Source organism: Schistocerca nitens, chromosome 5, assembly GCF_023898315.1.
Source record: "Schistocerca nitens isolate TAMUIC-IGC-003100 chromosome 5, iqSchNite1.1, whole genome shotgun sequence".
NCBI classification, from domain to species: Eukaryota; Metazoa; Arthropoda; class Insecta; order Orthoptera; family Acrididae; genus Schistocerca; species Schistocerca nitens.
In genome coordinates, this window is record NC_064618.1 from 166,706,183 (window position 1) to 166,733,130 (window position 26,948).

At 43.9% G+C, this 26,948-nt stretch overlaps 1 protein-coding gene across 1 annotated transcript in view; it reads left to right on the forward strand.

Moving 5' to 3' along the window:
• The window catches only part of LOC126260325 (PC-esterase domain-containing protein 1A-like), a 169,705-nt gene that overhangs the window by 101,667 nt on the left and 41,090 nt on the right, over positions 1–26,948 (forward strand). Inside the window, exon 5 of the mRNA XM_049957650.1 lies at positions 8,724–8,866. Coding sequence (XP_049813607.1) covers positions 8,724–8,866 — 143 coding nt within the window. The remainder of the gene's footprint in view (positions 1–8,723; positions 8,867–26,948) is intronic.

A 26,948-nucleotide genomic window follows, 5' to 3' on the forward strand; every position in this document is an offset into this window, starting at 1 on the left:
GTAATTTCTAATGAAAGACTCTTGCTCATTAATATTGGTGTTAATACATTCAGAGAAATCTGGCAATAAGAAGTATATCAACAGATCTCATAAATTTACAGGAGTTTAGCTATAATCAGCACTGAAAGTTTGGTCCAGGTGAAATCTTTAATTAACAATATCTTTTAAACTAACACTGTACTGAAAGGAGGAAAAATAGCTCCTTAATTTGGAGGTGGCCTTTCCTCATGAGATTTTTCCTGTGCATAGATGTACAAAATTTTTTAGTTGCAGTAACTTTCAATTGCCATCATTTTTGCTTAAACTAATTAGCTCGTTGCAACCAGGAAAACAACCTGAATGGTCTAAATAATAATAAAGTTTTGTGAGAGGAATCTGTTTCTTCCATTCTGATAATGTGCATGTTGCTGTTGTTGTGGTCTTCAGTCCTGAGACTGGTTTGATGCAGCTCTCCATGCTACTCTATCCTGTGCGAGCTTCTTCATCTCCCAGTACCTACTGCAACCTACATCCTTCTGAATCTGCTTAGTGTATTCATCTCTTGGTCTCCCTCTACGATTTTTACCCTCCACGCTGCCCTCCAATACTAAATTGGTGATCCCTTGATGCCTCAGAACATGTTCTACCAACCGATCCCTTCTTCTAGTCAAGTTGTGCCACAAACTTCTCTTCTCCCCAATCCTATTCAACACTTCCTCATTAGTTATGTGATCTACCCATCTAATCTTCAGCATTCTTCTGTAGCACCACATTTCGAAAGATTCTATTCTCTTCTTGTCCAAAATATTTATCATCCATGTTTCACTTCCATACATGGCTACACTCCATACAAATACTTTCAGAAACGACTTCCTGACACTTAAATCTATACTCGATGTTAACAAATTTCTCTTCTTCAAAAATGCTTTCCTTGCCATTGCCAGTCTACATTTTATATCCTCTCTACTTCGACCATCATCAGTTATTTTGCTCCCCAAATAGCAAAACCCCTTTACTACTTTAAGTGTCTCATTTCCTAATCTAATTCCCTCAGCATCACCCGACTTAATTCGACTACATTCCATTATCCTCGTTTTGCTTTTGTTGATGTTCTTCTTATATCCTCCTTTCAAGACACTATCCATTCCGTTCAACTGCTCTTCCAAGTCCTTTGCTGTCTCTGACAGAATTACAATGTCATCGGCAAACCTTAAAATTTTTTATTTCTTCTCCATGGATTTTAATACCTACTCCGAATTTTTCTTTTGTTTCCTTCACTGCTTGCTCAATATAGAGATTGAATAACATCGGGGAGCGGCTACAAGCCTGTCTCACTCCCTTCCCACCACTGCTTCCGTTTCATGTCCCTCGACTCTTATAACCGCCATCTGGTTTCTGTACAAATTCTAAATAGCTTTTCGCTCCCTGTATTTTACCCCTGCCACCTTCAGAATTTGAAAGAGAGTATTCCAGTCAACATTGTCAAAAGCTTTCTCTAAGTCTACGAATGCTAGAAACGTAGGTTTGCCTTTCCTTAATCTAGCTTCTAATAAAAGTCGTAGGGTCAGTATTGCCTCACGTGTTCCGATATTTCTACGGAATCCAAACTGATCTTCCCCGAGGTCGGCTTCTACTAGTTTTTCCATTCGTCTGTAAAGAATTCGCGTTAGTATTTTGCAGCTGTGACTTATTAAACTGATAGTTCGGTAATTTTCACATCTGCCAACACCTGCTTTCTTTGGGATTGGAATTATTATATTCTTCTTGAAGTCTGAGGGTATTTCGCCTGTCTCATACATCTTGCTCACCAGATGGTAGAGTTTTGTCAGGACTGGCTCTCCCAAGGCTATCAGTAATTCTAATGGAATGTTGTGTACTCCCGGGGCTTTGTTTCAACTCAGGTCTTTCAGTCTCTGTCAAACTCTTCATGCAGTATCATATCTCCCATTTAATCTTCATCTACATCCTCTTCCATTTCCATAATATTGTCCTCAAGTACATCGCTCTTGTATAGACCCTCTACAAACTCCATCCACCCTTCTGCTTTTCCTTCTTTGGTTGGAACTGGGTTTCCATCTGAGCTCTTAATATTCATACAAGTGGTTCTCTTTTCTTCAAAAGTCTCTTTAATTTTCCTGTAGGCAGTGTCTACCGTACCCCTAATGATACATGCCTCTACATCCTTACATTTGTCCTCTAGCCATCCCTACTTAGCCATTTTGCACTTCCTGTCGATCTCATTTTTGATACGCTTGTATTCCTTTTAGCCTGCTTCATTTACTGCATTTTTATATTTTCTCCTTTCATCAATTAAATTCAATATTTCTTCTGTTACCCAAGGATTTCTACTAGCCCTCTTGTTTTTACCTACTTGATCCTCTGCTGCCTTCACTACTTCATCCCTCACAGCTACCCATTCTTCTTCTACTGTATTTCTATCCCCCATTCTTGTCAATTGTTCCCTTATGCTCTCCCTGAAACTCTGTACAACCTCTGGTTTAGTCAGTTTATCCAGGTCCCATCTCCTTAAATTCCCACCTTTTTGCAGTTTCTTCAGTTTTAATCTACAGTTCATAACCAAGAGATTGTGGTCAGAGTCCACATCTGCCCCTGGAAATGTCTTACAATTTAAAACCTGGTTCCTAAATCTCTGTCTTACAATTATATAATCTATCTGAAACCTGTCAGTATCTCCAGGCTTCTTCCATGTATACAACCTTCTTTTATGATTCTTGAACCAAGTGTTAGCTATGATTAAGTTGTGCTCTGTGCGAAATTCTACCAGGCAGCTTCCTCTTTCGTTTCTTACCCCCAATCCATATTCACCTACTACGTTTCCTTCTCTCCCTTTTCCTACTACCGAATTCCAGTCACCCATGACTATTAAATTTTCGTCTCCCTTCACTAGCTGAATAATTTCTTTATTTCATCATACATTTCTTCAATTTCTTCGTCATCTGCAGAGCTAGTTGGCATATAAACTTGTACTACTGTGGTAGGCGTGGGCTTCGTATCTATCTTGGCCACAATAATGCGTTCACTATGCTGTTTGTAGTAGCTTACCCGCATTCCTATTTTCCTATTCATTATTAAACCTACTCCTGCATTACCCCTATTTGATTTTGTGTTTATAACCCTGTAGTCACCTGACCATAAGTCTTGTTCCTCCTGCCACCGAACTTCACTAATTCCCACTATATCTAACTTTAACCTATCCATTTCCCTTTTTAAATTTTCTAACCTACTTGCCCGATTAAGGGATCTGACATTCCATGCTCCGATCTGTAGAATGCCAGTTTTCTTTCTCCTGATAACTACGTCCTCTTGAGTAGTCCCCGCCCAGAGATCTGAATGGGGGACTATTTTACCTCTGGAATATTTTACCCAAGAGGACGCCATCATCATTTAACCATACAGTAAAGCTGCATGCCCTCGGGAAAAATTACGGCTGTAGTTTCCCCTTGCTTTCAGCCGGTCGCAGTACCTGCACAGCAAGGCCGTTTTGGTTAGTGTTACAAGGCCAGATCAGTCAATCATCCAGACTGTTGCCCCTGCAACTGCTGAAAAGGCTGCTGCCCCTCTTCAGGAACCACACGTTTGTCTGGCCTCTCAACAGATACCCCTCCGTTGTGGTTGCACCTACGGTACGGCTATCTGTATCGCTGAGGCATGCAAGCCTCCCCACCAATGGCAAGGTCCATGGTTCATTGGGGGGGGGGGGGGGAATAATGTGCATACTATGTGCTTAATTTAAGAACTTTAACATGGGGATTTTGAAAAGAAAGTTAACGAAAATTTTATACGAGCCTTAATACATGAAATATGAGGGCATACAAAGTTGGACAGTGTGGGTCAACCTGCTCTGTCACAAATAGTGTTCTCATCTGTTGACATTATGCTGTGTGCTTTGTCACATTAAAATTGAGAGAATGAACATGCTCCCCATAGCAGTGAAAGTGGCCTGAAGAAGCTACAAAGTTGACCAATGTGCTACTCACCTGCAGGCTACCATCTTGTAGTTGAGTTAATAGATCAAATGGCAGTGCAAGTAAGAGTGGCCTAAAGTGAGTGTCCGCAAGATGTACGTTTAAATGTGGTCATGGCAGCCATTCTACCTGGCATCAAGATGGTGTGTCCTACATTTCATTGTCCATATGTGGTGATATCTTCAGATGCAATATTTTTTATACTCCAGCCAAAGCATCCACCTTTTTGAATTGCTTCTGCCACATTTCAGTGCCCCGAATTATATTAAAATGCTTCACAGTCTGTAACAGGAGATGAGCCATCCTACATTTGCACTTTAAAAACCATTGCATATTCTTTAACAGAAGCATTTTTAAACATATTTTAACAGGTTTTAGTGGTTTCCATCAATTATTATTATTATTTACATGTATTTGCATATGAGGGGCAGCCATTTATTACACCAGGAACTTGAATTTTGCAAGTAGTTATTCAACTGGGAAATTTCATATATGATATAACATTGTACCATCAGCTTCTGCCATTTTTACTTGTTATTTTTGTGGTTATTAGTTTCATACTTTTTATATATTGTTCAAATTAGTCATCAGAGACTTTCTCCACCCTCCATGAAACACACTGCTCCTGAACACTCATCCCGTAAACCGTTTTCAACCTTTATACCAAAAGTCTGATCCCTGTAGAAGTCTCAGTATTTTCTAAAGGCCTCACCCTTAACCTAAAACCTGAATTCAGCCATGCTGCACTTGTAAAGGGCCTTCTTCATTTGTTCTTTACAATGGAAACATTCCTCACCACACAACAGCCAAACAAAACTCCACATAAAATATTGTTTAAAACAGTTCCATCCTCCCTCCAATCATGATCCTCCTTTGCTTCCACCAATTGTGATAGTGAAGTGGAAACGTGGAGGGACACATAGAGCACAAAAGCATACAGGCTGACCTCGTCTGTTGACTGGTAATATTTCCAGAATTCCCCATTTCTTACTTGGCATTACCTTCCTATCCGAAATCCCTCACTAGTGAGTCTAGCATTACTCTTGTGGAGCACACAGCTATCTGTAACCTTATCAGCCTTCCTGCAGACAAAGGCACGGTGGTCGTGAATCGTAGTGACTGTGTGGCTGAGGGTCTCTGCCAACTTATGATGCCATGATGCCATCCCAGATGTCCAACAATACAGTTGCATCTCCTCAAGAGCTTAGGTCCATCCCAAAACTAGACATCTGAAACCATCTCCCTCCTCACACCAGCAAATCACCACATTCTTACTTTCTGAGTACTCCACAAACTCAACCCCATAGGTCTCCCTGCTCGTTGTCCTGTTGTGGCTGGGTACAGTTCCTTCATGAAACGAAACTCTGCCTTTATTGACCAACACCTCTCAAACTGTTGTCCTTAACCTCCCATCCTACATCCAAGGACTGCTCACTTCCTTCACTACCTTTTCAGAGTTCCTGTCTCATTATCACCAGTCTCCTTGTTGGTCACTGTGGATGAAACATCCCTGTACAACATACATCCTGCATACTCATGGCTGTGCGGCTATGGAACACAGCCTTTCCCAACATCCTCCTGATACCAAACCTACACTATGTGATCAAAAGTATCCAGACACCCCCAAAAACATACGTTTTTCATATTAGGTGCATTGTGCTGCCACCTACTGCCAGGCACTCCATATGAGCGATCTCAGTAGTCATTAGACGTCATGGGCAGAGCGGGGGCACTTTGCGGAAATCACGGACTTTGAACATGGTCAGGCGATTGAGTGTCACTTGTGTCATATGTCTGTATGTGAGATTTCCACACTCCTACACATCCCTAGGTCCACCATTTCCATTGTGATAGTGAAGTGGAAATGTGAAGGGACACATACAGCACAAAATCATACAGGCTGACCTCGTCTGTTGACTGACAGAGACCGCCGACACGTTCGTAATGTGTAATAGGCAGACATCTATCCAGACCATCTTACAGGAATTCCAAACTGCATCAGGCTCCACTGCAAGTAATATGACAGTTAGTTGGGAGGTGAGAAAACTTGAATTTCATGGTCGAGCAGCTGCTCATAAGCCACAAGTCATGCCAGTAAATGCCAAAAGACGCCTTGCTTGGTGTAAGGAGCATAAACATTGGACGATTGAACAGTGGAAATACGTTTGTGTGGAGTGACGAATCACGGTACACAATGTGGCGGTCTGATGGCAGGGTGTGGGTATGGCAAATGCCCGGTGAACGTCATCTGCCAGCGTGTGTAGTGCCAACAGTAAAATTCGGAGGCAGTGGTGTTGTGGTGTGGTCATGTTTTTCAAGGAGAGGACTTGCACCCCATGTTGTTTTGCATGGCACTATCACAGCACAGGCCTACATTGATGTTTTAAGCACCTTCTTGCTTCACACTGTTGAAGAGCAATCCAGAGATGGCGATTGCATCTTTCAACATGATCGAGCACCTGTTCATAATGCACGGCCTGTGGCAAGGGGTTACACGACAATAACGTCCCTGTAATGGACTGGCCTGCACAGAGTCCTGACCTGAATCCAATAGAACACCTTTGGGATGTTTTGGAACGCTGTCTTAGTGCCAGGCCTCACTGACCAACATCGATACCTCTCCTCAGTGCAGCATTCCATGAAGAATGGACTGCCATTCCCCAAGAAACCTTCCAGCACCTGACTGAACGTATGCCTGTGAGAGTGTAAGCTGTCATCAAGGCTAAGGGTGGGCCAACACCATATTGGATTTCGGCATTACCGATGGAGGGTGCCATGAACTTGTAAGTCATTTTCAGCCAGGTGTCCAGATACTTTTGATCACATAGTTTTTCACATCTTTCCTAAACCTGATCAACCACATACTGACCCATAGTTATTTCACTTTTGAAGGCCAAATGTATAAAAAACTGTGGTATCCACATGGCAACATCCTATTTATGGGCCATTTGGAAGAGTTCTTTTTCATGATATGTGGTCATGGTAAAGACAACCTTTTGCTCTTTCGTCCATAACCTCAACACTTGCTCCAAAATTCACTTCAGTTGGCCTTTCTCAAGTCAATGAGCCACCTTCCTCCACCTCTTAGATGGATCCGTAGATATGTGTGTTCATATCAAGCACACCAACGACCAACAATACTTCCATTTCGGCAGCTGTCACCCATTCATTGTCAAAAATCAAAAAGTTGCTTCCTTACAGCTTCACCACCCATGGACACTGCATGTGCAATGGAAAGCAGGAGTTGTTGAAATATAGTGATAATCTTGTTGTGTGCCATCTCCTCCTCTGACACTCTTTATCACCCAGTTGGTGTTGAAAAGGTTGAACAGCTCAATCATATCATCCAACAAGGTTTTCACTACCTCTTGTAATGCCCTGATATGAGTGATATCCTACCAAATATCATATTCACATCATTCAAAATAGTGTTCTTCCACCCATCCAACTTGCAGAATATTCTTGTCCATCCCTATTCCAGGCACACAGCCATTGCTGCACCCAGAAGTCATTCATTTCCTTGTAGATGAACGAGGTGCAAGACCTGTCCCATGCCCCCACTCTCCACTGCCTACCGCAGTTCCACTCACAGGCTTTTCCTACTCTGTAAATGGCGGAGCCATGTGTCAAATCAGCCATGTTACATATCAACTGTGCTGTAATTACTATGTTGCATTCTATGTGTGCATGACAGGCAACCAACTCTCTACTCACATGAACTACCACCACCAAACTGGCCAATTGTGAACTTAATCATCCATTGCTCAAATGCTGCACAGAACAACACAAATGACTACTTACAGCTGCTTCACTGTTTGGGCCATTTGGAAATTCCATTCCAGCACAAATTTCACTATGTAGGCCATGTGGAAATTCTCTTCAAGAACGAGTTTCTCTAAATTACACAGGTGGGAACTGTCACTCCATCATACGTAGTACTCTGCAGTCCCTCAGCCTAAACCTCTACTAACTTGTTTCCCACTGTCTTACCTTCCCTTTTCCCTTCTGTCATTGTCCACTCTACAACTTCTCTGTCCAGATCAGGCACTGTCTTCTCCAACCATTCTTCTTGCCCCCCCCCCCCCTCCCATTCCTCCCTTTCTTTCTCCCCTACCCTTATTTCTCCCCTCCCTGTCTCCTCCTCTGCTCTTGCTCCATCTTTCTGTCTTTTTATATTTCTAATGTACCCTACACTCTCAGAACCCCTTTTGTCTTGTTGTGCACTCACTGAGTCATCTGTCTTTCCCATTTCTATCTCGTAGTACCCCATTAAACCCCCCTTGCCTCAATCATCCTACCCTACCCTGTCCCCACATCCATCAGCCCAGACAGCTGCTCTCAACAATCAATGATTGTGTCACTGTGACCACCATTTTGTGCCTTTGGCACCTGAGTGGTTGTGTGTGTGAATGACTGATCTTTCTGCTAGAAAAAGAGCCAGAGCTCAAAAGCTTGTGAACTGTTGTTTTCTGTTACCTGTGTCTGTGCATCACCCATCTGCCTGCTATAGGTGAGTTGCTGCCTTTCCCATTTTTATGTATTGTTCCATCCAGGTATTTTCACTAGTGCCATCAGATTAATTAAATTAGACATATGATAGAAAAGTCAGTGGCATGTACTGGCAGATTAACTGAATTTGTATGGTAAATGCTGACTAGTTATTGTATTGTGCCATTGTTTTACACTGTAAGCTGATACTGCAGTAGTTGTCGACAAAAGACAGTGCATTTTTTTACAGACACATTACATTTATTTCAGAACCACAATGTACGTGTGAAATACAGTTTTTTAACAAAGTGCTACTCAGAAGAAGTCAAAAATATGCTTGGAGCCATCAAATCTGGAGCATCATATTGTCCTGATGTAGTAGTTGTGAATTCTTGCTTGTGGGACATATCACGGTATGTGTTCTTATTTGGCATGAAGTGCAAAACTGAATAAATACCAGAAATTGAGATAAATTGTTACTAGCAGACATTGTATACATTTTACTCAGATTTATTGATTTGTTAATCTTAAAATGCACCTCTGGGACTGAATGTCATTGTAATAAGAAATGGCTAGTATTTTAATATCCAGATGTACTTTTCAAGCATTTGATCATAATTTAGTTAGTTAATTGTTAGTTACATGTTCAATGTATCATTTGAATAATTCTTTTATCGAAATGTTGTGAGACGAGTCAGTTCACAGGATATGAATACATGTTCAGTGTTAACATGAATTAACACATTATTTTTTTTAGTTTTACTTATGCATTTACATCTAAAAACAATTTTTTTCCATGCACTTTTTTAAACAGGAATTCATTTATGGAATAGAAGGAATTGTCCAGGAGATTTAAAATCTGTTTTGGTACCTGCCAGACAATTTAAGGCATTGGGCGAATGATCAGAAATTTTTGTTGCAACATATTATATCTAAGAAGTGTTAATTCATGTTACAGTAATACTTTTTAAGTACTGTTTTATATACTGCAGTTTGCAGCATGTAGAAGATAGTAGTTGATCACTCAGAGCTTGCTGCCCACAAGTTGGTAGAGACTTTCCTGCTCAAGCCTGTCCCATTCTTAGATGGTGACTATACTTAGGTTATGTAGTTTGTGAGATGGCTTCTGTAATGGCATACTGCCAGTTCCACGTGATCCCCAGCAGGCTCATTTTTGTTAATGCCAGCAAGTACAGTAGGCCATTCCATTTAATCGATTCTTGCTTCTTGGAGGAGAGTGTTGTTAAGATGGGTGTTATACGCTTGTCACCTCAAAAGACAAATCCTTCGCTGAAATGTTGACTGTAGGCCTAGACAAGAACTGAGAGGCTCCTCCCAAATAATACACAGTTTAATATAACAGGTGAAATTGTGCACCTAAAGTGGAGCCATCTCCAAAAAAAAAAAAAAAAAAAGCTATTAGCATTTGTGTGGGTAATTTGTACTGATGTTTCATTTTCTATGTTCATTTAATAATAATTTTATGTATTAATACTTGTAGAAGGATTTGAATAACATGATGCAAAACAGGCAAGGAAGAATTAAGTAGTTGTTTTGGCAAGCAATTGCTGTTCCAGTTCGTGCCATATACTAAAAATAAAAAAAATAAAAAATTGTAATGAGAAAATATAATAGTATGTGGTAGAATAAGTGTACAGAACTGTGTAATGTAATTGGTTTAATATTTGTGTATTGTGAAAAGTATTTTTCTGTAAATGAGTGATGGTCAAGTATATGGATCTTAATTTGACTAGAGCAATGTGTCAAGTGACAGAAAATGCAGGACAGAGATGCTAGGTAAAGATCATGGTCTTCGATGTGCTGGGAGCTGTGCGTGTTAGGTGGGCTAAAATAGCGTGGGGCCACACATGTTTTGATTCTGAGGCAGGATCAGGCGTATAGGACTGTTCAGAAGCTAGTCTTCAGTTTATAAGTTTGTGAGCTGTGAACATAATGGAATTATGGTGACTGTGATGTAATGAACTGTTTATTGCCTGCCACTGCTGTGCTAAAAGTATTTACCTGATTTGATCAGACCTTTGTGTGTAGGACTATCATTCATAGCTAAGCAAATAAATAATCATTTATGTAAGGGCTTAAAGGAACGGTGTGCCTGTGCAGACAAGCTGCTTAACAGATTGTGCACTCGCCCTCTGCTGTATTGCAAAGAGTGGTAGTGTCATCACGGATGAAGAGAAGCTGATAGTAACGATCCAGAACCTATTCCAGGTGTCCCCTTGCACTGTGTGGTCCTGGGAGAATTATATTGTTGTTCGTAATTGGTGCCTAGAGGCCAAATTGATTTCATGGAGGCAGTTGTGTACTGTCTGTCTTGACCCTGTATTCCCAGTTGCTTAAAAAAAGGCAGGACACACATGTACAGAATTTTATTTGAGGTACCCATGAGCCGTAATTGGTAAATGGCACTCCTCAGGTGGTGCTGTTGAGCATAAGCAACTGCTCCGACGCATCTCCAATGTTGTGTACCTCACAACAGCTGTTAATGTTAAAAAGTCATCAGTGTGGTGGGCCCTAATTTTGTAGACAATTTCACTCACTGATAACCCTTCTTGTCATAAAGTGATTATGAGCACACAGTCCAAGCCTGAAATAACCCTTCAAGGCATGTTATTGAAGACCAACATTCTCTATTTAACTGCACTGAGAATGCACTTTTAATTCCATTACACAAATAGCTGTGTGAAGTTATTTTCTGTGGTCAGTGGAGTGTTGAAAGATAGGTTTCTGATAAAAAATGAGACAAATTAAAGAAACAAAAAGCTTACATGTCATGGTGGTTTTTGAAAGCTTTTTTTTTAAGCATTTAACATGATATATTACTGTACATTTCGGTAATATACTGAAGCTCATCCTGACAAAGTTAAGCACAATGAGTGATGGAATAAACAAAGTGCAGAGCTACTTCAGTCTGTTTATATAAGGTGATATACGACTGCTACCCCAGACACTTGTGAAATAAAACATAGCTGGAAGCCCATGGTTGTAAGAAAACCATCACGTTTTGTATGTATTATCAGTTCTGGTGGAACAAGTGAAATCTGTGTTATGGCACAAATTGTTACAAGGTTTGCAACTCTTGACAGGTTACATAGGCAAACAATGAAACATATTAATTAAGTGAAAGTGGTTTATATTTATCATTATTAGTGTGCTGAATCTTAGTAAGAAAGTAAAAGAAAACATATCATACACTTTCTTTTACAATTAACACTCAGTATTTTTGAAAAAAATGCATTTTTAGCTGTTTTGATCACATATATTTCTCCTACTATTTCAGTTAATCATATGGTTAATATGTGAAATACTATTATCATAATTAAAACTATTCAGAATCTATGTAAAAACTGTACATCTAGAACAAAAACTGCAAAACTTCCTCTCACAGGGATTTAAAGCTACAGAGGGATCCAGCTTATCACCAACACTTTATAAAATATATTCAGAGAAAGCATTGGAACATTGGAAGAAAAATGTAATAACATAGAAACCCAATAAAAGATAGTATTATACACTCACTGTAATTTGCTGACAACCAGCCAATTTCACCACAAGATGAAGAAGACATTGTATATATCACTAGGAAATTGATAAGAGGAGTGTAAAAAATGAGGTGTTCAGGTCAGCATAAATAAAACAAAATACTTGGTAACAGGAGGAACAAATCAGGATTTTACACTGGATGAAGGTTGAGAACAATTACACATACTGAAGGGTACAAAAATATCTGTAGATGCTAAACATGGAAATTAATTCAAGTATAAGTGCTGGAAAGTTTACCATTGGAATATTAAATGGTATTTAATGGGCATATTAAATGGTATTTAATGGGCTCAACCAATTAGAAGTCAAACAAAAGAAAAATCTTAAAAACAATTATTAGAAGTGTTGTAATAATAAGGATCAGAAGTGTGGATCATTTGATCCTAATTAATGAAAAGATTGCGGACAACTGATATGGACTTTTGGAGGTGGTCTGAAAGGATATCCAGTTGGGAAAGTGTCAGAACTGAAGTCACTAGTTTGAGTACATGTGAAAAGATGTCAGAGGAGACACTGGCACAACAGATTATGGAATGGGAACCACCTGGAAGGAAGGAAAAAGGGAGACCACAGCCACATGGACAGAAGCAATTCAGGCATTAGCTAGAAGAAGAAATACTGAAGAAAATTTATGGGCAGATATGCACAAACGGAGAATACAAATTGAATTTGATGGATAACTTTGGGTTACTGGAAAATGTAAATACATTGTAAAACGGAGAATAATAATAGACAGTAGGACAAAGGATCAACATTGGTCCAGAATAAAACGGCCTGCAAGAAAATCTTTGAGATTGGAGAGAAGAACACTTTATGCAAGAACCTTGTGGATCTAGATAGCCATTTGTCATTTGCAGTTGAAAGTTGTCAGAAGTGCTCCCAGGTCTCAAGGATTTCCTTAAGTTGACTTACCTGTAGGAGTGTCATAGTGGTAAAGAATACATGTATTAAAACTGCATGCATGATGCGACATTTTATCATGCATCTCAGTGTTTATGCCCTCATCAGATCTCTTGAAATATGTGTCACACAGTGATATATTTTGCTTAGCTGCATTCAATGGCATACATGGACACTACCAGCAAAACATGTTATGAAGAGAGTTAGTAGCAAAGAAGTAATAAATTTAAATGTCAAATTTAAATGTCTTAGCCTCACAGCAATTATTGCTTTCAGTGAGGAATGTGTGTACCAAGTGCAGCTGGAAGGAGGTGTGGAACATACATACATGCATAACGTCCATAATATGTAAGGATAATGAAGACAGATAATGGGCTGGCTGGTGTGGCCGAGCGGTTCTAGGGCTTCAGTCTGGAACCGCGCGACCGCTACAGTCGCAGGTTCGAATCCTGCCTTGGGCATGGATGTGTGTGATGTCCTTAGGTTAGTTAGGTATAAGTAGTTTTAAGTTCTAGTGGACTGATGACCTCAGATGCTAAGTCCCATAGTTCTCAGAGCCATTTGAACCATTTTGAACAGATAATGATTCCATTTGATGTCCCATATTGATAGTGCTTTCATTAATAATCATTGGTATGGTACTGAGTCAAAAACTTTCCAGAAGTCAAGAAATACTTCACCTACCAGAATGTGTCATAGTGACTTCAGCCACTTGTAGTGATTTTACAAGTAGCATTGATGCTTTGTTATGATTTATAATAGTTTAAAAAATTTTCATCAGCTGTGTACAGCTAGATGTACACCAATACCTTTATGGGCCATTCCATGTCAGGTGGCCTAAGGGTCTCCACTCGACCATCTCCAATTTCAATGAAATTTTTACAGGATGTACTCATACACCTTACATGAAGCACTGCCAAATTACAGCTTTATAAGTAGTATGATTGGGCCACTAGCCACCTTGTCATAAAGGCTCGTTTTTGACATTGCGACTGAAGTGAATAAATGATCAACTTTGGTTACCATTGTTCAGGATCTAAGAGACCTGTTGTGCTGAAACTTTGTGATCCTCTTCAACTTTTTGGGTGCAATAGCTTAGTTGTAGTACAAAAGGTCAAATTATGGTAAATTCATCATAATGTGCTATCAAAGTGGCTAATAAATCTTGTCGTACCAAATTTTAGCTATCCTTTATTGCCTTGTATCTACTGAAAGAACAACTTTCTGAAGCTATTACTTTGGTTATCTGCAGCCTGCCAAAATGTCATTAAGTCCTGCAAGTGGCATCCAGATTGCTCAAATAATAACTGAGTTACCTGAGCTCACTTTGTCTGATCAGAAAAAGTTGTTTTTATTTTGGAGACAGACCAGTTTAGTGTTAACAATGGAGTTTGGTAACATGATTCAACGATTAGGCTGAAGCACACTGTTGTGCAAGGAAGAGTGTTCAGAGGTTGTGTGTGCCTTTTTAAATGATGTAAAGTGTGTTGTAATTACCGGATAAACATCTTTTTTTGGTAAGTAAAAATTATTTCAAGGTACGGGGTGACTCTTTAGAAATGTTTATCAGGTTATTTAATTTTTTTTGTTGTATTCTCAAGGAAGTTCTCATTATCAATGATTGTTTAATATTTTTTCAGTTGGAAATGTACACCACTTTTACTTTATCTAATATTGAAACAAACGGCAATTGGAAGCATAAATTTAATTGTAATGTAATGGATATCAGTACCATGTGTCATTGGCTTTGCAGATAATTCTGCATGTCATCTGAAAACATAAACACATCAAAAAGGCTTCATTCCAGTCAAAGAATTTTTGGTAGAGCAACAGGAATTAATAAACCAAAGAGGCGAGATATGTCTTACTGAAAATGCACAAATATGGTTTCATCACAAAGCAATACTTGTGGACAAATATGACTTTCTACAGAGATCTTGTTGTAATCCTTTTGGTGCAAAGAACCATTCTGTTAAAAAGGGTTTATGGATTGTCAATGTGGAAACAGCAAAACAATTGCAAGCCATGACTAAGAGCCATGTGAAACCTGGTCATAAGATCTGTCCAACTTGCAGAAAACAGTTTTTAGCAAAGAAAGCAGAAAAGTCACAGTCAACTTCAAATCAGTCAGAAGATGAAGCATATCCCGAAGTATCAGTCGATTCAAGTCTAACTGCTTTTGGGGTCTCCCCTCTAAAATTTCAGAGAGTATGAAAAAGGGATGTGAAAGGTTACGCAAAACAAAAAATAAGTGAAGCTCAAGAGCCAATTGCGAATAACATTGCTGCTGATGGAGGATTCGCCCCAAAAGATCTTCAAACACCTAGTACAAGCAAGACATGTCCTGATTGTGAAGATTATAAGCAGCTGATTAAAGAACTGAAAGAGAAGTTGCAGTTGTCAAGGCAACCTGAAAAATTGCAAATACTGACATTAGTGCCTCAAAGCTGGACTATAAAAAAGACAGTGCAAGAATTTGGTGTTTCAAAGAGGATGGTAAAAGCAGCTAGGAAGTTACAGGCAGAAAATGGTGTATAAGCTCTGTGGTGTCACCGCCAGACACCACACTTGCTAGGTGGTAGCTTTAAATCGGCCGCGGTCCATTAGTACGTGTCGGACCCGCGTGTCGCCACTGTCAGGATCGCAGACCGAGCGCCACCACAAGGCAGGTCTCGAGAGACGTACTAGCACTCGCCCCAGTTGTACGACGACGTTGCTAGCGACTACACTGACGAAGCCTTTCTCTCAATTGCTGAGAGACAGTTAGAATAGCCTTCAGCTAAGTTAATGGCTACGACCTAGCAAGGCGCCATTTGTACCATTGCATGTATCTCAAGACAGTCTCACTTGTATCATCAAGAATGCTGTATACCAAAGGACGATATAAGAGTTAAGTGTTCTAGTAGCTACGTTCTTTTCTTTATCACATTCATTACGAATCCTGTTCCAGACTTCGCGCCAGTCGGCGTGTGTGTACGTGTGCCCTTTCGGCTACCCGTCTCTGTCGACTGGCTGCCTTGTCAGTCCACTACATTGGCGACGAGTCTAAAAAGGGACTTTAGCGTTCGTATTGTCTTAATTTGCTTGTGTCATGGCTTCGCCACATTCTCCAGATGTACTGTCCGAATTTTATCGCTTGCAGAATCAGCAGACGCAAGCGTTATTGGATGCCCTTGGACAGCTCGTCCAGGGTCAGCGTGCACTGCCACCCGATGTGGCCGCCGCCGCTTCACCGCTACCGCAGCCACACCATGCAGTTGCACCCCCGTTTCGTAGCTTTGATGCAGCCGTTGAGTCTTGGACGGAATGGTCGCGACAATTTGGATTTCATCTCGCCGCCTAAAGAATTCAAGGTAATGAGCGGCAGCCGTTTTTGCTTTCATGTGTAGGTGTGTCCACCTACCGTGTGATAGTGAAATTGTTTCCCCGACGCGACGTAGCAACTCTGTCCTACGAAGAAATTTTGTCAGCTTTAGATGCCTATTTCAAGGAAACAGTCAATGTCGTTGCAAAACAGTATACGTTCTTTCGTACAAAACGTACGGCCGGTCAGACTAATAGGGAGTGGGTTGTAACATTGCAAGGACTTACTAGGGAGTGTGCTTTTGAATGTGACTGTGGACTCCCTTATTCAGATACTATGGTGCGTGATGCAATAGCACAGAACGTTTCTGATGTTCGCATACAGGAACAGATTTTGAAACTCGTCAATCCCTCCCTTCAACAAGTGATAGACATATAGGATAGGCAAGACACACTTGACTTTGCTCAGGACTCATTTGCAACTTCGCCAGCAGTGTGTCACATTAACCGGCCCGCTGGGCGCGCAGCACGGGACGCTAACTGGCCCTCGCGCACGTCCGCGCAGCTGCAGCCTAGCTCGCAAACACGTGTGCCGCGTAAGCATGCCAATGCGGTTCTAAAATCATGCCCGCGGTGTGCAACTAGACATTCGCGTGAGAATTGCCCGTCACGCCAGGCTATTTGCTTTTTCTGTAATAAGAAAGGACATGTTCAAAGTGTTTGCCAGAAAAAGCTTAGATCGGACACTCACAACCATTCCAGGCCCTTTGCTTCGCGCCGGAATCGCACCACGGACACTCAGGCTCGTGAACCTTTGCCCATGGACATTCATGTCGTTCATGCCACTCCGCCCAGTGTTCCTCTCGCTAACAGTGACTGTGTTCGTCCCACAAACAGTGTGCGTCGACGTCGCCGGAAATCCCGTAAAGTCACACGTGCTTCTGTACCAGTATCAGTTCAAATTGCACATAACAGTCGCTCTTGTCGTCAGCAGGACAATAAACTTTTTGTAGATTTGGACTTTGCCGGACAAGTGATACCATTCCAGCTCGATACCGGAGCTGCAGTTTCATTGCTCAATCACGCCACGTACAAACAACTGGGCGCACCTCCGTTGCGTGCCGCAAATGTTCAGCTCACGAGTTATTCAGGCCAAGCTATCCCTATGTTAGGACAGTGCACTCTTCTTGCCACTTACGAGGGACAAACAAAACTTGTGTCATTTTACGTTCTTCGTTCTTCTACTGCTGTGAACTTGTTTGGTTTAGATTTATTTCAGTTGTTTAACTTGTCTATTGTCAATCAGGTCCTATCGGTGAACCAGACTGTGCCTTCAGCCAGTGTTTCTAGTCTCTGTGAAGAATTTGCAGACATTTTTGCACCGGGCCTTGGTTGCGCTAAGAACTATGAAGCACATGTGAAACTAAAAGTGACCGCGCAACCGAAATTTTTCAGAGCGCGCAATGTTCCCCACGCATTGCGTGATGAGGTCGCCAGAACATTACACGATTTAGAATCACAAGGTGTCGTTGAACGTGTGCAGGCTTCTCTCTGGGCCTCGCCCTTAGTTATTTTGCAAAAACCTTCCGGAATATTGAGACTTTGCGTGGACTTCAAGGCAACTGTGAATCCACAACTTGTGACTGCTACTTTTCCTTTGCCCCACCCGGAAGATCTTTTTGACAAACTGTGCCCGGGAACGTATTTTTCAAAGTTGGATCTAGCAGATGCGTACTTGCAAATACCGGTGGATGAAGAATCCCAGCGAATCTTGGTGGTTAACACGCATCTTTGTTTGTACCGATTCAAAAGACTGCCATTCGGGTGTGCATCCGCCCCTGCCTTGTTTCAGCAATATTTACAAACTGTTTGTGCGTCGGTCCCTACTGCAGCCAACTATCTGGACGATATTGTGATCTCCGGAAAGACGGCCGCAGAACATTTAACCAAGCTCCGCACATTATTTCCGGTATTGCATCAGAATGGTCTTCGCTTGAGGAAGGACAAATGTGTGTTTTTTGCTCGTGACTTACCATATCTGGGACATGTACTCAATGCCCAGGGCATACATCCGAGTCCAGAGCACCTCCGTGCCATACAGGACTTGCCTTCGCCACAGAATGTGAAGCAGCTACAGAGTGTGTTGGGAAAAATTAATTACTACCATAAATATGTTCCCCATGCCTCTTCCATTTCAGCTCCGCTTCATCGCTTACGCCGTAAAGGTGTTCCGTTCGTCTGGACGATGGAATGCGAACGCGCCTTTCGCCAGTTGAAATCGGCGTTGCTTTCTAATACTTGCCTTACGCCATTCGATCCCCAGAAACCACTTTTGTTGATGGTAGATGCATCGGATTTCGGGATCGGTGCTGTGCTTGCGCACAAAGATGGATCGCATGATCGCCCTATTGCCTTTGCGTCCAAATTGCTTTCGTCTGCGCAAAGGCATTATTCACAGATCGAGAAAGAAGCTTTGGCTCTCGTGTTTGGTGTTACTAAGTTCCATGATTTCTTGTATGGTCGTCACTTTACAATCATCACGGACCACAAACCTTTGACTTCGCTTTTTCATCCGCACAAGCCTGTACCTCCACGTACAGCGCAGAAATTCATTCACTGGTCCATTTTCCTCTCGCAGTACCGCTACGATATCTTGTATCGGTCCACTGCTAAGCACGGCAACGCTGATGCGTTGTCCCGTTTGCCTGTTGCTGAGGATAAAGCATTCGATTCTTCCAAACTTGCTTGCATGTTCATTGATGCGGAAACCGATGACGTGGTCGAATCGTTTCCGATTGATTTTCGTCGTGTAGCCACAGCCACAGCTTCTGACCCTGTCTTTGCTACTGTTTTGCGTTTTGTTGCTACGCAATGGCCCTTGTCAAAGTCACGGATCGAGGATCCGTTGGTTCGCCGATTTTTTGCTCACAAGGAGAGACTTTTTGTATGACGTGGTGTTTTGTTGTTGCGTTCTGATAAAGATCAGTCCAGAGTAGTGGTCCCACGTTCGTTACAGTCCTCTGTCTTACGGCTCCTTCACCAAGGACATTGGGGTATAGTGCGCACGAAACAACTTGCTCGTCAGTACTGTACTTGGTTCGGAATCGGTGCTGCGATTACGAATATGTGCTCTTCTTGCATGGCGTGTGCCGAACAACAATCCGCACCACCGCGGAAATTCTTTGCGTGGCCAAAAGCCACTTCCCCTTGGCAACGCTTACATATCGATTTTGCTGTTCCCTTCTGGAATGCTCGATGGTTGGTTGTTGTCGATTCCTTCAGTAATTTTCCTTTTGTTGTCCGGATGTCTTCCACGACGTCATCTGCCACCATCCAAGCGTTATCTGCTATTTTTTGCATTGAAGGTCTTCCGCAGACTATTGTTTCCGACAATGGCCCACAATTCATGTCCGCAGAATTTCAGTCATTCTGCAAGGCCAATGGTATTCAACATCTGACATACGCACCGTTTTCGCCACAGTCAAACGGTGCCGCTGAACGATTGGTCCGGACTTTCAAGTCACAGATGTTGAAATTGAAAGAGTCGCATTCTCGGGAGGACGCGTTATTGCTCTTTTTGTCTTCGTATCGCTCTCAGCCCCGTGATGGTCGCTCGCCGGCTGAGTTGCTCCACGGTCGTCCTCATCGAACCTTGATGTCTTTGCTGCATCCGCCGCATCAGGTTCCTGTGCAGCAGCAGACTCCTGCTTTTGCTCCTGGTGACGTTGTCTTCTATCGCCACTATCGAGGTTCACGGCGTTGGCTCGCAGGGCGCATTCTTTGCTGCCTCGGCCGCGCGATGTATTTGGTTTTGGGGGCCTCTACTGGCTCGCCTCATCCCCAGGTGTTACCGACGCTGCCTTCCCTATTGCCTAGTGGCGACATGCCGCCGCCGCTGCCGCCTGTTCTCCCACCGGCACCACCCGCAGTGGACGCTTCGCTGCAGCCGCCCAGCGCCTCCCTGGGTCACGCGCCGCCGATTGCTTCCCGTGACCAGCTGTCCTCCGCCATGGAACTCTTGCCCGCTCCGGACCACATGGCGTCATCGCGCGTCGGATACCCCGACGCAATGGAGGTCGACCCTTCGGCCCCTCCTGTCTCATTACGGGCGCATACACCGCATGTTGACGTGCACCCTGGACTAGGTTTTCAGGCGTTTCCTAGCTCCCCTCGGACCGAATGGCAGGGTGCGGGTGGCACGGCCTCGCCTGTTGTTAGGCTCCCCACCCCATCGCATACGTCAACATGGGGTCCTCCCCACGACGGGCGGAAGCCTTATCACACGACCGTTCGCCGATTTGCGGGGGAGGAATGTGGTGTCACCGCCAGACACCACACTTGCTAGGTGGTAGCTTAAATCGGCCGCGGTCCATTAGTACATGTCGGACCCGCGTGTCGCCACTGTCAGGATCGCAGACCGAGCGCCACCACAAGGCAGGTCTCGAGAGACGTACTAGCACTCGCCCCAGTTGTACGACGACGTTGCTAGTGACTACACTGATGAAGCCTTTCTCTCAATTGCCGAGAGACAGTTAGAATAGCCTTCAGCTAAGTTAATGGCTACGACCTAGCAAGGCGCCATTTGTACCATTGCATGTATCTCAAGATAGTCTCACGTGTATCATCAAGAATGCTGTATACCAAAGGACGATATAAAAGTTAAGTGTTCTAGTAGCTACGTTCTTTTCTTTATTACATTCATTACGAATCCTGTTCCAGACTTCGCGCCAGTCGGCGTGTGTGTACGTGTGCCCTTTCGGCTACCCGTCTCTGTTGACTGGCTGCCTTGTCAGTCCACTACAAGCTCTGCCAAAGAACAAGTGTGGCAAGAAGATTCCAGATGTCATAAAAGAAAAAGTGGTAACATTTCTTCAGAATGAAGAATTTAGCCACATTTGTCCAGGTAAAAAGACTGTGTATCATTTAGAATAGAAGGAAAGAAAGTTTTTATGCAAAAATACCTTCTTCTGAATAATTTGAAAGAACTGTTTGCTGCATATTGACTTCAGCATGGGCCTGAAATTGGATTTTCCAAATTTTGCGAATTGAGGCCAAAACGGTGCATCACTGTGGGTGATGCAGGAACCCACTCAGTCTGTGTTTGCACTTCACACTAAAATGTGACATTGATGCTTGCAAGCACTCCAATTAAAGGAGATTATAAGAGTCTGATTGCTAAAACAGTGTGTGATTTGGAATCCAAAGACTACATGCTTCATTGCTGTGAAATCTGTCTGGGAAAAGAACTACGGGAACAGTTTTTAGAAAGTAGTTTTGAAGATAGTGATCCAGATGATACCATTGAGTTCAAACAGTGGGTGCACACTGATGGAGATACATTAGAAAGAAACCAGTCAGATGACCACTGAGGATTTTATTGAAGATCTGATTTCAAAAATTGACAAACTTTCCACTCATCATTATGTATCAAAGCACCAGAGCAAGCACTAAAATGCATAAAAGAAAGCTGTAAGCCAACTGAACTAATCATATTAATGGACTTTGCTGAAAATTATTCCTTGATTGTCCAGGATGCAACTCAAGGTTTTCACTGGAATAACATCCAAGCAACTTTATACCCATTTGTTGTGTATTTCAGAAATAACTTGGACATCAGCAGCATGAGCTACTGTATAATAAGCAACAACCTGAAACATGCTTTTATAGTGAAATTAATAAAGATCTAAAGTGTCTCTTTGGAAAAATCACACACGTTTACTACTTCAGTGATGGGTCAGCAGCGCAGTACAAAAACTTCAAAAATTTTCTGAGTTTCTGCCGCCATCAAAATGACTTTGGGATGGAACTTTTTTGCTGCAAGCCATGGAAAATCTCCAGGTGATGGAATTGGAGGAACTTTAAAGTGCCTGGCAGCAAGAGCAAGCATTCAAAGACCAAATGAGGACCAGATTTTGACACCAACTGATTTGTTTAAATACTTACAAATAATATCAGAGGAATCCAATTCATTTTCGTTTCAAAAGAAGAAATTGAAACAAAAACTGAGTAGGAAGCAAGGTTTAAAAATGGCTGCACAGTATTGTTATAACCTTTAATCACCGATAAATTGCGTGGATATACAAACGTAGAAACAATAGCTGGTTACATGCTACCAACTCCGTATCTGTCATTCGACTGCCATGCCGTGACATGCGGCCAGCGCCGTTCGTAGCTAGGTGGCGCTCCCGTGCTCAGCCGAGTTGTGGAGCGCCTCTATCGCTGTTAGCGCATACTGACGTGGCGGCACTGTTAAATGTCGTGGCACTGTCACAACACTTTTCCCCTCTTGAAAAAAAAAACACTCACTTCCTTGGAGACACGGACAGTGCGGAGACATCCATGGCCTCTTGGGAGGCCCCGAGAAGATCCCGCGGAGAAACACGAGAGTATGGGCGAAAATGTCCTGGACGGAAGGTTGTGCGTGGAACGTGCCTCCTGGATGAGATGATGGGTGAAAACTCCGGAGCAGCATCCATAGGTGTCGTGGACCTGGGGGTGTGCTCCAGCGAGATGGGTCCCAGAGAAGGCGGCATCGCGACTGGGGCCAGTTTTGGCGTACTCGGAAGCGGTAGCGACGGCGGCTGCAGCAACACACACGGGAGATCGGCAGCAGCAACAGGACTGGCTGCTCGTGCTGGTGGAGGCGAAGGAAGGGGCAGTGGCACGGGCGTGGCCACTACTCGTGGGCACATCTGGTCGTAATGGCGAACAACCATGCTGTCGTCCGTACGTATTTCACAAAGCCGGCAGCCGCGAAAAGCCTGGACCACCCCTGGAATTCATTTAGGGCGAGATCCATACCCTCGTGCCCACACGTCGGCGCCTACCGAGTATTTTCCCTCACTAGGGGACACAGTACAAGGCCTGACAGGGTGAAGTAGGTGCAGTAGAGTGCGCGGTTGGCGGCCATGCAAGAGTTCAGCAGGGCTGCGATCACCCAGAGGAGTGAAGCGATAAGAACTCAGAAAATGCAGCAGAGCGTCATCTGTGGAAAAATCACTAAGGAATTTTTTCATCTGGCTTTTGAAAGTGCGGACAAGGCGCTCGACCTCCCCATTCAATTGTGGATGGAAGGGCAGTGCTGTAACATGATGAATCCCTTGCCCAGTACAAAAATCACGGAAGGCCTGCGAAGAGAACTGAGGGCCATTGTCCGTGACGATCGTGGATGGAAGACCTTCTAGCGCAAAGATTTTGGACAAAGCCAGCGTCGTCACCGCAGTGGTGGGTGACGGACATCGAACAACAAACGGAAACATTGAGAAGACGTCAATCAACAGTAGCCAATAAGTGCCGAGGAAGGGGCCGGCAAAGTCAGCGTGCACCCGTTCCCATGGCTGCGCCGGATCGGGCCACGGAGAGGGCATTGTATGGGGTGCAGCCAGTTGTTGAGCACACTGACCACACGCAGCGACCATGTGGGCTATGTCCAAATCTATACCGGGCCAATAAACGTGCCTGCGGGCCAGGGACTTAGTCCGTGAAATCCCCCAATGGCCTTCATGCAACAGTTTGAGAACATCTTTGCAAAGAGAGGCTGGCACCACGACCTGTGGAGATGCGCGATCCGTGGCCAGAAGAACAACACCCTCACGAACAGACAGACGAAGGCGCAAGGCATGGTAGTTGCGAAGGGGATCCAATGCCCGGCCCTTGGTCCTGTCCGGCCAACCCCGTTGAACAAAACCGATCACCTGACGCAGGACCGGGTCCCGCGCAGTAGCCGATGCGACCCGCGAACCTGTAAGTGGAAAACCCTCGACCGCACGACGTTCTTCCTCATCAATGTGGAAACAGAGTAGTTCATCTCGATCGAAAACCGGGTCGGGGCCCATCGGCAAACGCGACAACGCGTCAGCGTTGGCGTGCTGGGCCGTGGGGCGATAGTGAATCTCATAGTGAAAACGAGACAAGTATAAGGCCCAACGTTGCAGGCGGTGAGCTGCCTTGTCCGGAAGCGACGCCGATGGGCTGAACAGAGAGACCAGCAGCTTGTGGTCGTACAAAAAAATGCTGAACTTTTTTAGAGCATAAATGATAGCGAGCGCCTCCTTTTCGATTTGAGAGTAACTCTGTTGCGCATTGTTGAGGGTCTTGGAAGCATAGGCGATGGGTCGTTCTGACCCATCCTCATACCGATGGGCGAGAACAGCCCCTAGGCCATACTGTGACGCGTCAGCCGCCAGAACCAAGTGCTGACCTGGACAGAATGTGGCAAGACAAGGTGCCGACTGCAAATGAGCCTTCAGGCGGACAAAAGCTTGCTCACACTTGGCGGACCAACAGAAAGGAACGTTTTTGCGTAACAGCTGATGCAGAGGATGAGCTACCGCCGCCGCGGATGGAATGGATTTGTGATAATAGGCAATCTTGCCTAGAAACGCCTGAAGTTCTTTGACCGTAGACGGCCGGGGTAGAGTGGTAATGGCAGCAACATGCTTACGTAGAGGATGTATACCCTCACAGGACAAGTGGAAACCAAGATACACAATGGAGGGTTGGAAGAACTGTGACTTGTCCAGATTGCACTTCAACCCAGCCGAATGCAGAACCCAAAACAGTGAACGCAAATTGCGAAGGTGCTCCTCAGTGGAGGCCCCCGTGACAACAATGTCATCCAGATAGTTGATGCAGCCGGGAACGGAAGCCCTGAGCTGTTCCAAAAACCACTGAAAAATGGCCGGCACGCTAGCGACGCCAAATGGTAACCGCTGGTACTGATACAACCCACAAGGAGTGTTGATGACGAGAAATTCCTTGGAAGACGCATCCAACGGCAACTGATGGTACGCCTCCGATAAGTCAAGTTTGGAAAAGAATGGCCCACAGCGAGCTTGGTAAATAACTCCTCAGGATGGGGAAGAGGATAAGTGTCAATGAGGCTCTGAGCATTGACAGTGGCTTTAAAATCACCACAAAATCGCAGACTCCCGTTTGGTTTAGAAACCACCACGATTGGCGATGCCCATTCGCTGGAGGTAACAGGAAGGAGAATCCCTGAAGCTGTTAACCTGTCTATCTCAGTCTTGACAGGTGCACGCAACACCACTGGAATAGGGTGTGCCTGGAAAAACTTAGGGCGAGCTGTAGGTTTAAGAGTAATGTGGGCTTCAAAATCCTTGGCACGACCCAGACCAGCAGAGAACACGGACGAGAATTCAGAACGCAATCCATCCAGCTGTTGATACAGAATATCCTCAGATATGAGGTGCACATCATCAGCAATGGAGAACCCGAACAACTGGAAAGCATCATAACCGAACAGGTTTTCAGTGCCCGCATGATCCACCACATAAAACGTGAGGGGCCTAACAACAGACTTGTAGGCAGTGGAAGTATCAAACTGGCGAACGATAGGAATTTTCTGCTTATTATAAGTTCTCAGTTTTCGCGTAACTGGAGACAAGGGAGGGGAGCCCAACTCCAAATACGTGCGAGAATTAATGAGAGTTACTGCAGAGCCAGTGTCCACTTGCATGCGAATGTCTTTATCCAGAACACGAACAGTAACAAACAACTTTTTTGTTTGAGAAAGCACACAGTTAACATCCATGCCCGATGGCTCGTCCTCGTCGACAGGAACTTTAGGGGACTGACACACAGAAGCAATGTGGCCTTTTTTCCTACATGAATTACATGTGGCCCAACGTTTTGGACGCGCGGCCCTGTCATGCTGTACGAAACAACGTGGACAAGAAGGAAGTGTGGAACGAACCTGCTTCTGTGGTTGCTGTTTTCGCTGCGAGTGTGGCGGCCCAATGCGACGTTGTTTATGCGAGTGAACCGCTGCCACATCGTCGTTCTCCTGTGAAACAGGCAAATTGTACGTGTCGAAAGTGGTCTGTGCAGCGCCTACATCACACCACGCGTCTATTTGCGCACCAGCAGCGTGAGACACTTCAAAAGATTGAGCGATGCTTAGAACTTCCGACAACGACAGGCTTGGCAGTTGTAAGGCACGTTGGCGAACTTCTTTATCAGGAGCAAGCCGTAGAATAGCATCCCTAACCACTGAATCAGCATAAGACTCATGATGAGTGTCCGTGACAAACTGACATTTCCTACTCAAACCGTGTAGTTCCGCCGCCCAAGCCCGGTAAGATTGATGGGGCTGTTTACGGCACCGGTAGAACGCCACGCGGGCAGGAACGACGTGGGTGTTTTTTCGGTAATAGTTAGACAATAAGTCACACATTTCTTGGAAGGACAGAGAGGCAGGTTCCCGCAGAGAGGCTAACTGATATAGCAGCTGATAGATCTGTGGGGAAATCCAAGATAGAAATAACGACTTACACATAGGAGTGTCGACAACGCCGAAAGCCAAGAACTGTTGCCGCAAACGCTTCTCATAATCCTCCCAGTCTTCAGCGGCCTCGTCATAAGGAGGGAACGGAGGCGGAGAAGAGGAAGACAGACGATGAGTAAGCGACATCGACAATGCTCGAATAGCAGCCGTCAGCTGTGTTTGTTGTTCAGTGAGTGCTTGCATAAGCTGTTCCATGTCTGCCCCAACATGAACACACAAATCCACAACGCAGTAAAAAAAATATCCGACCTCGTCGCCAAAAGAGTTATAACCTTTAATCACCGATAAATTGCGTGGATATACAAACGTAGAAACAATAGCTGGTTACATGCTACCAACTCCGTATCTGTCATTTCACTGCCGTGCTGTGACATGCGGCCGGCGCCGTTCGTAGCTAGGTGGCGCTCCCGCGCTCAGCCGAGTTG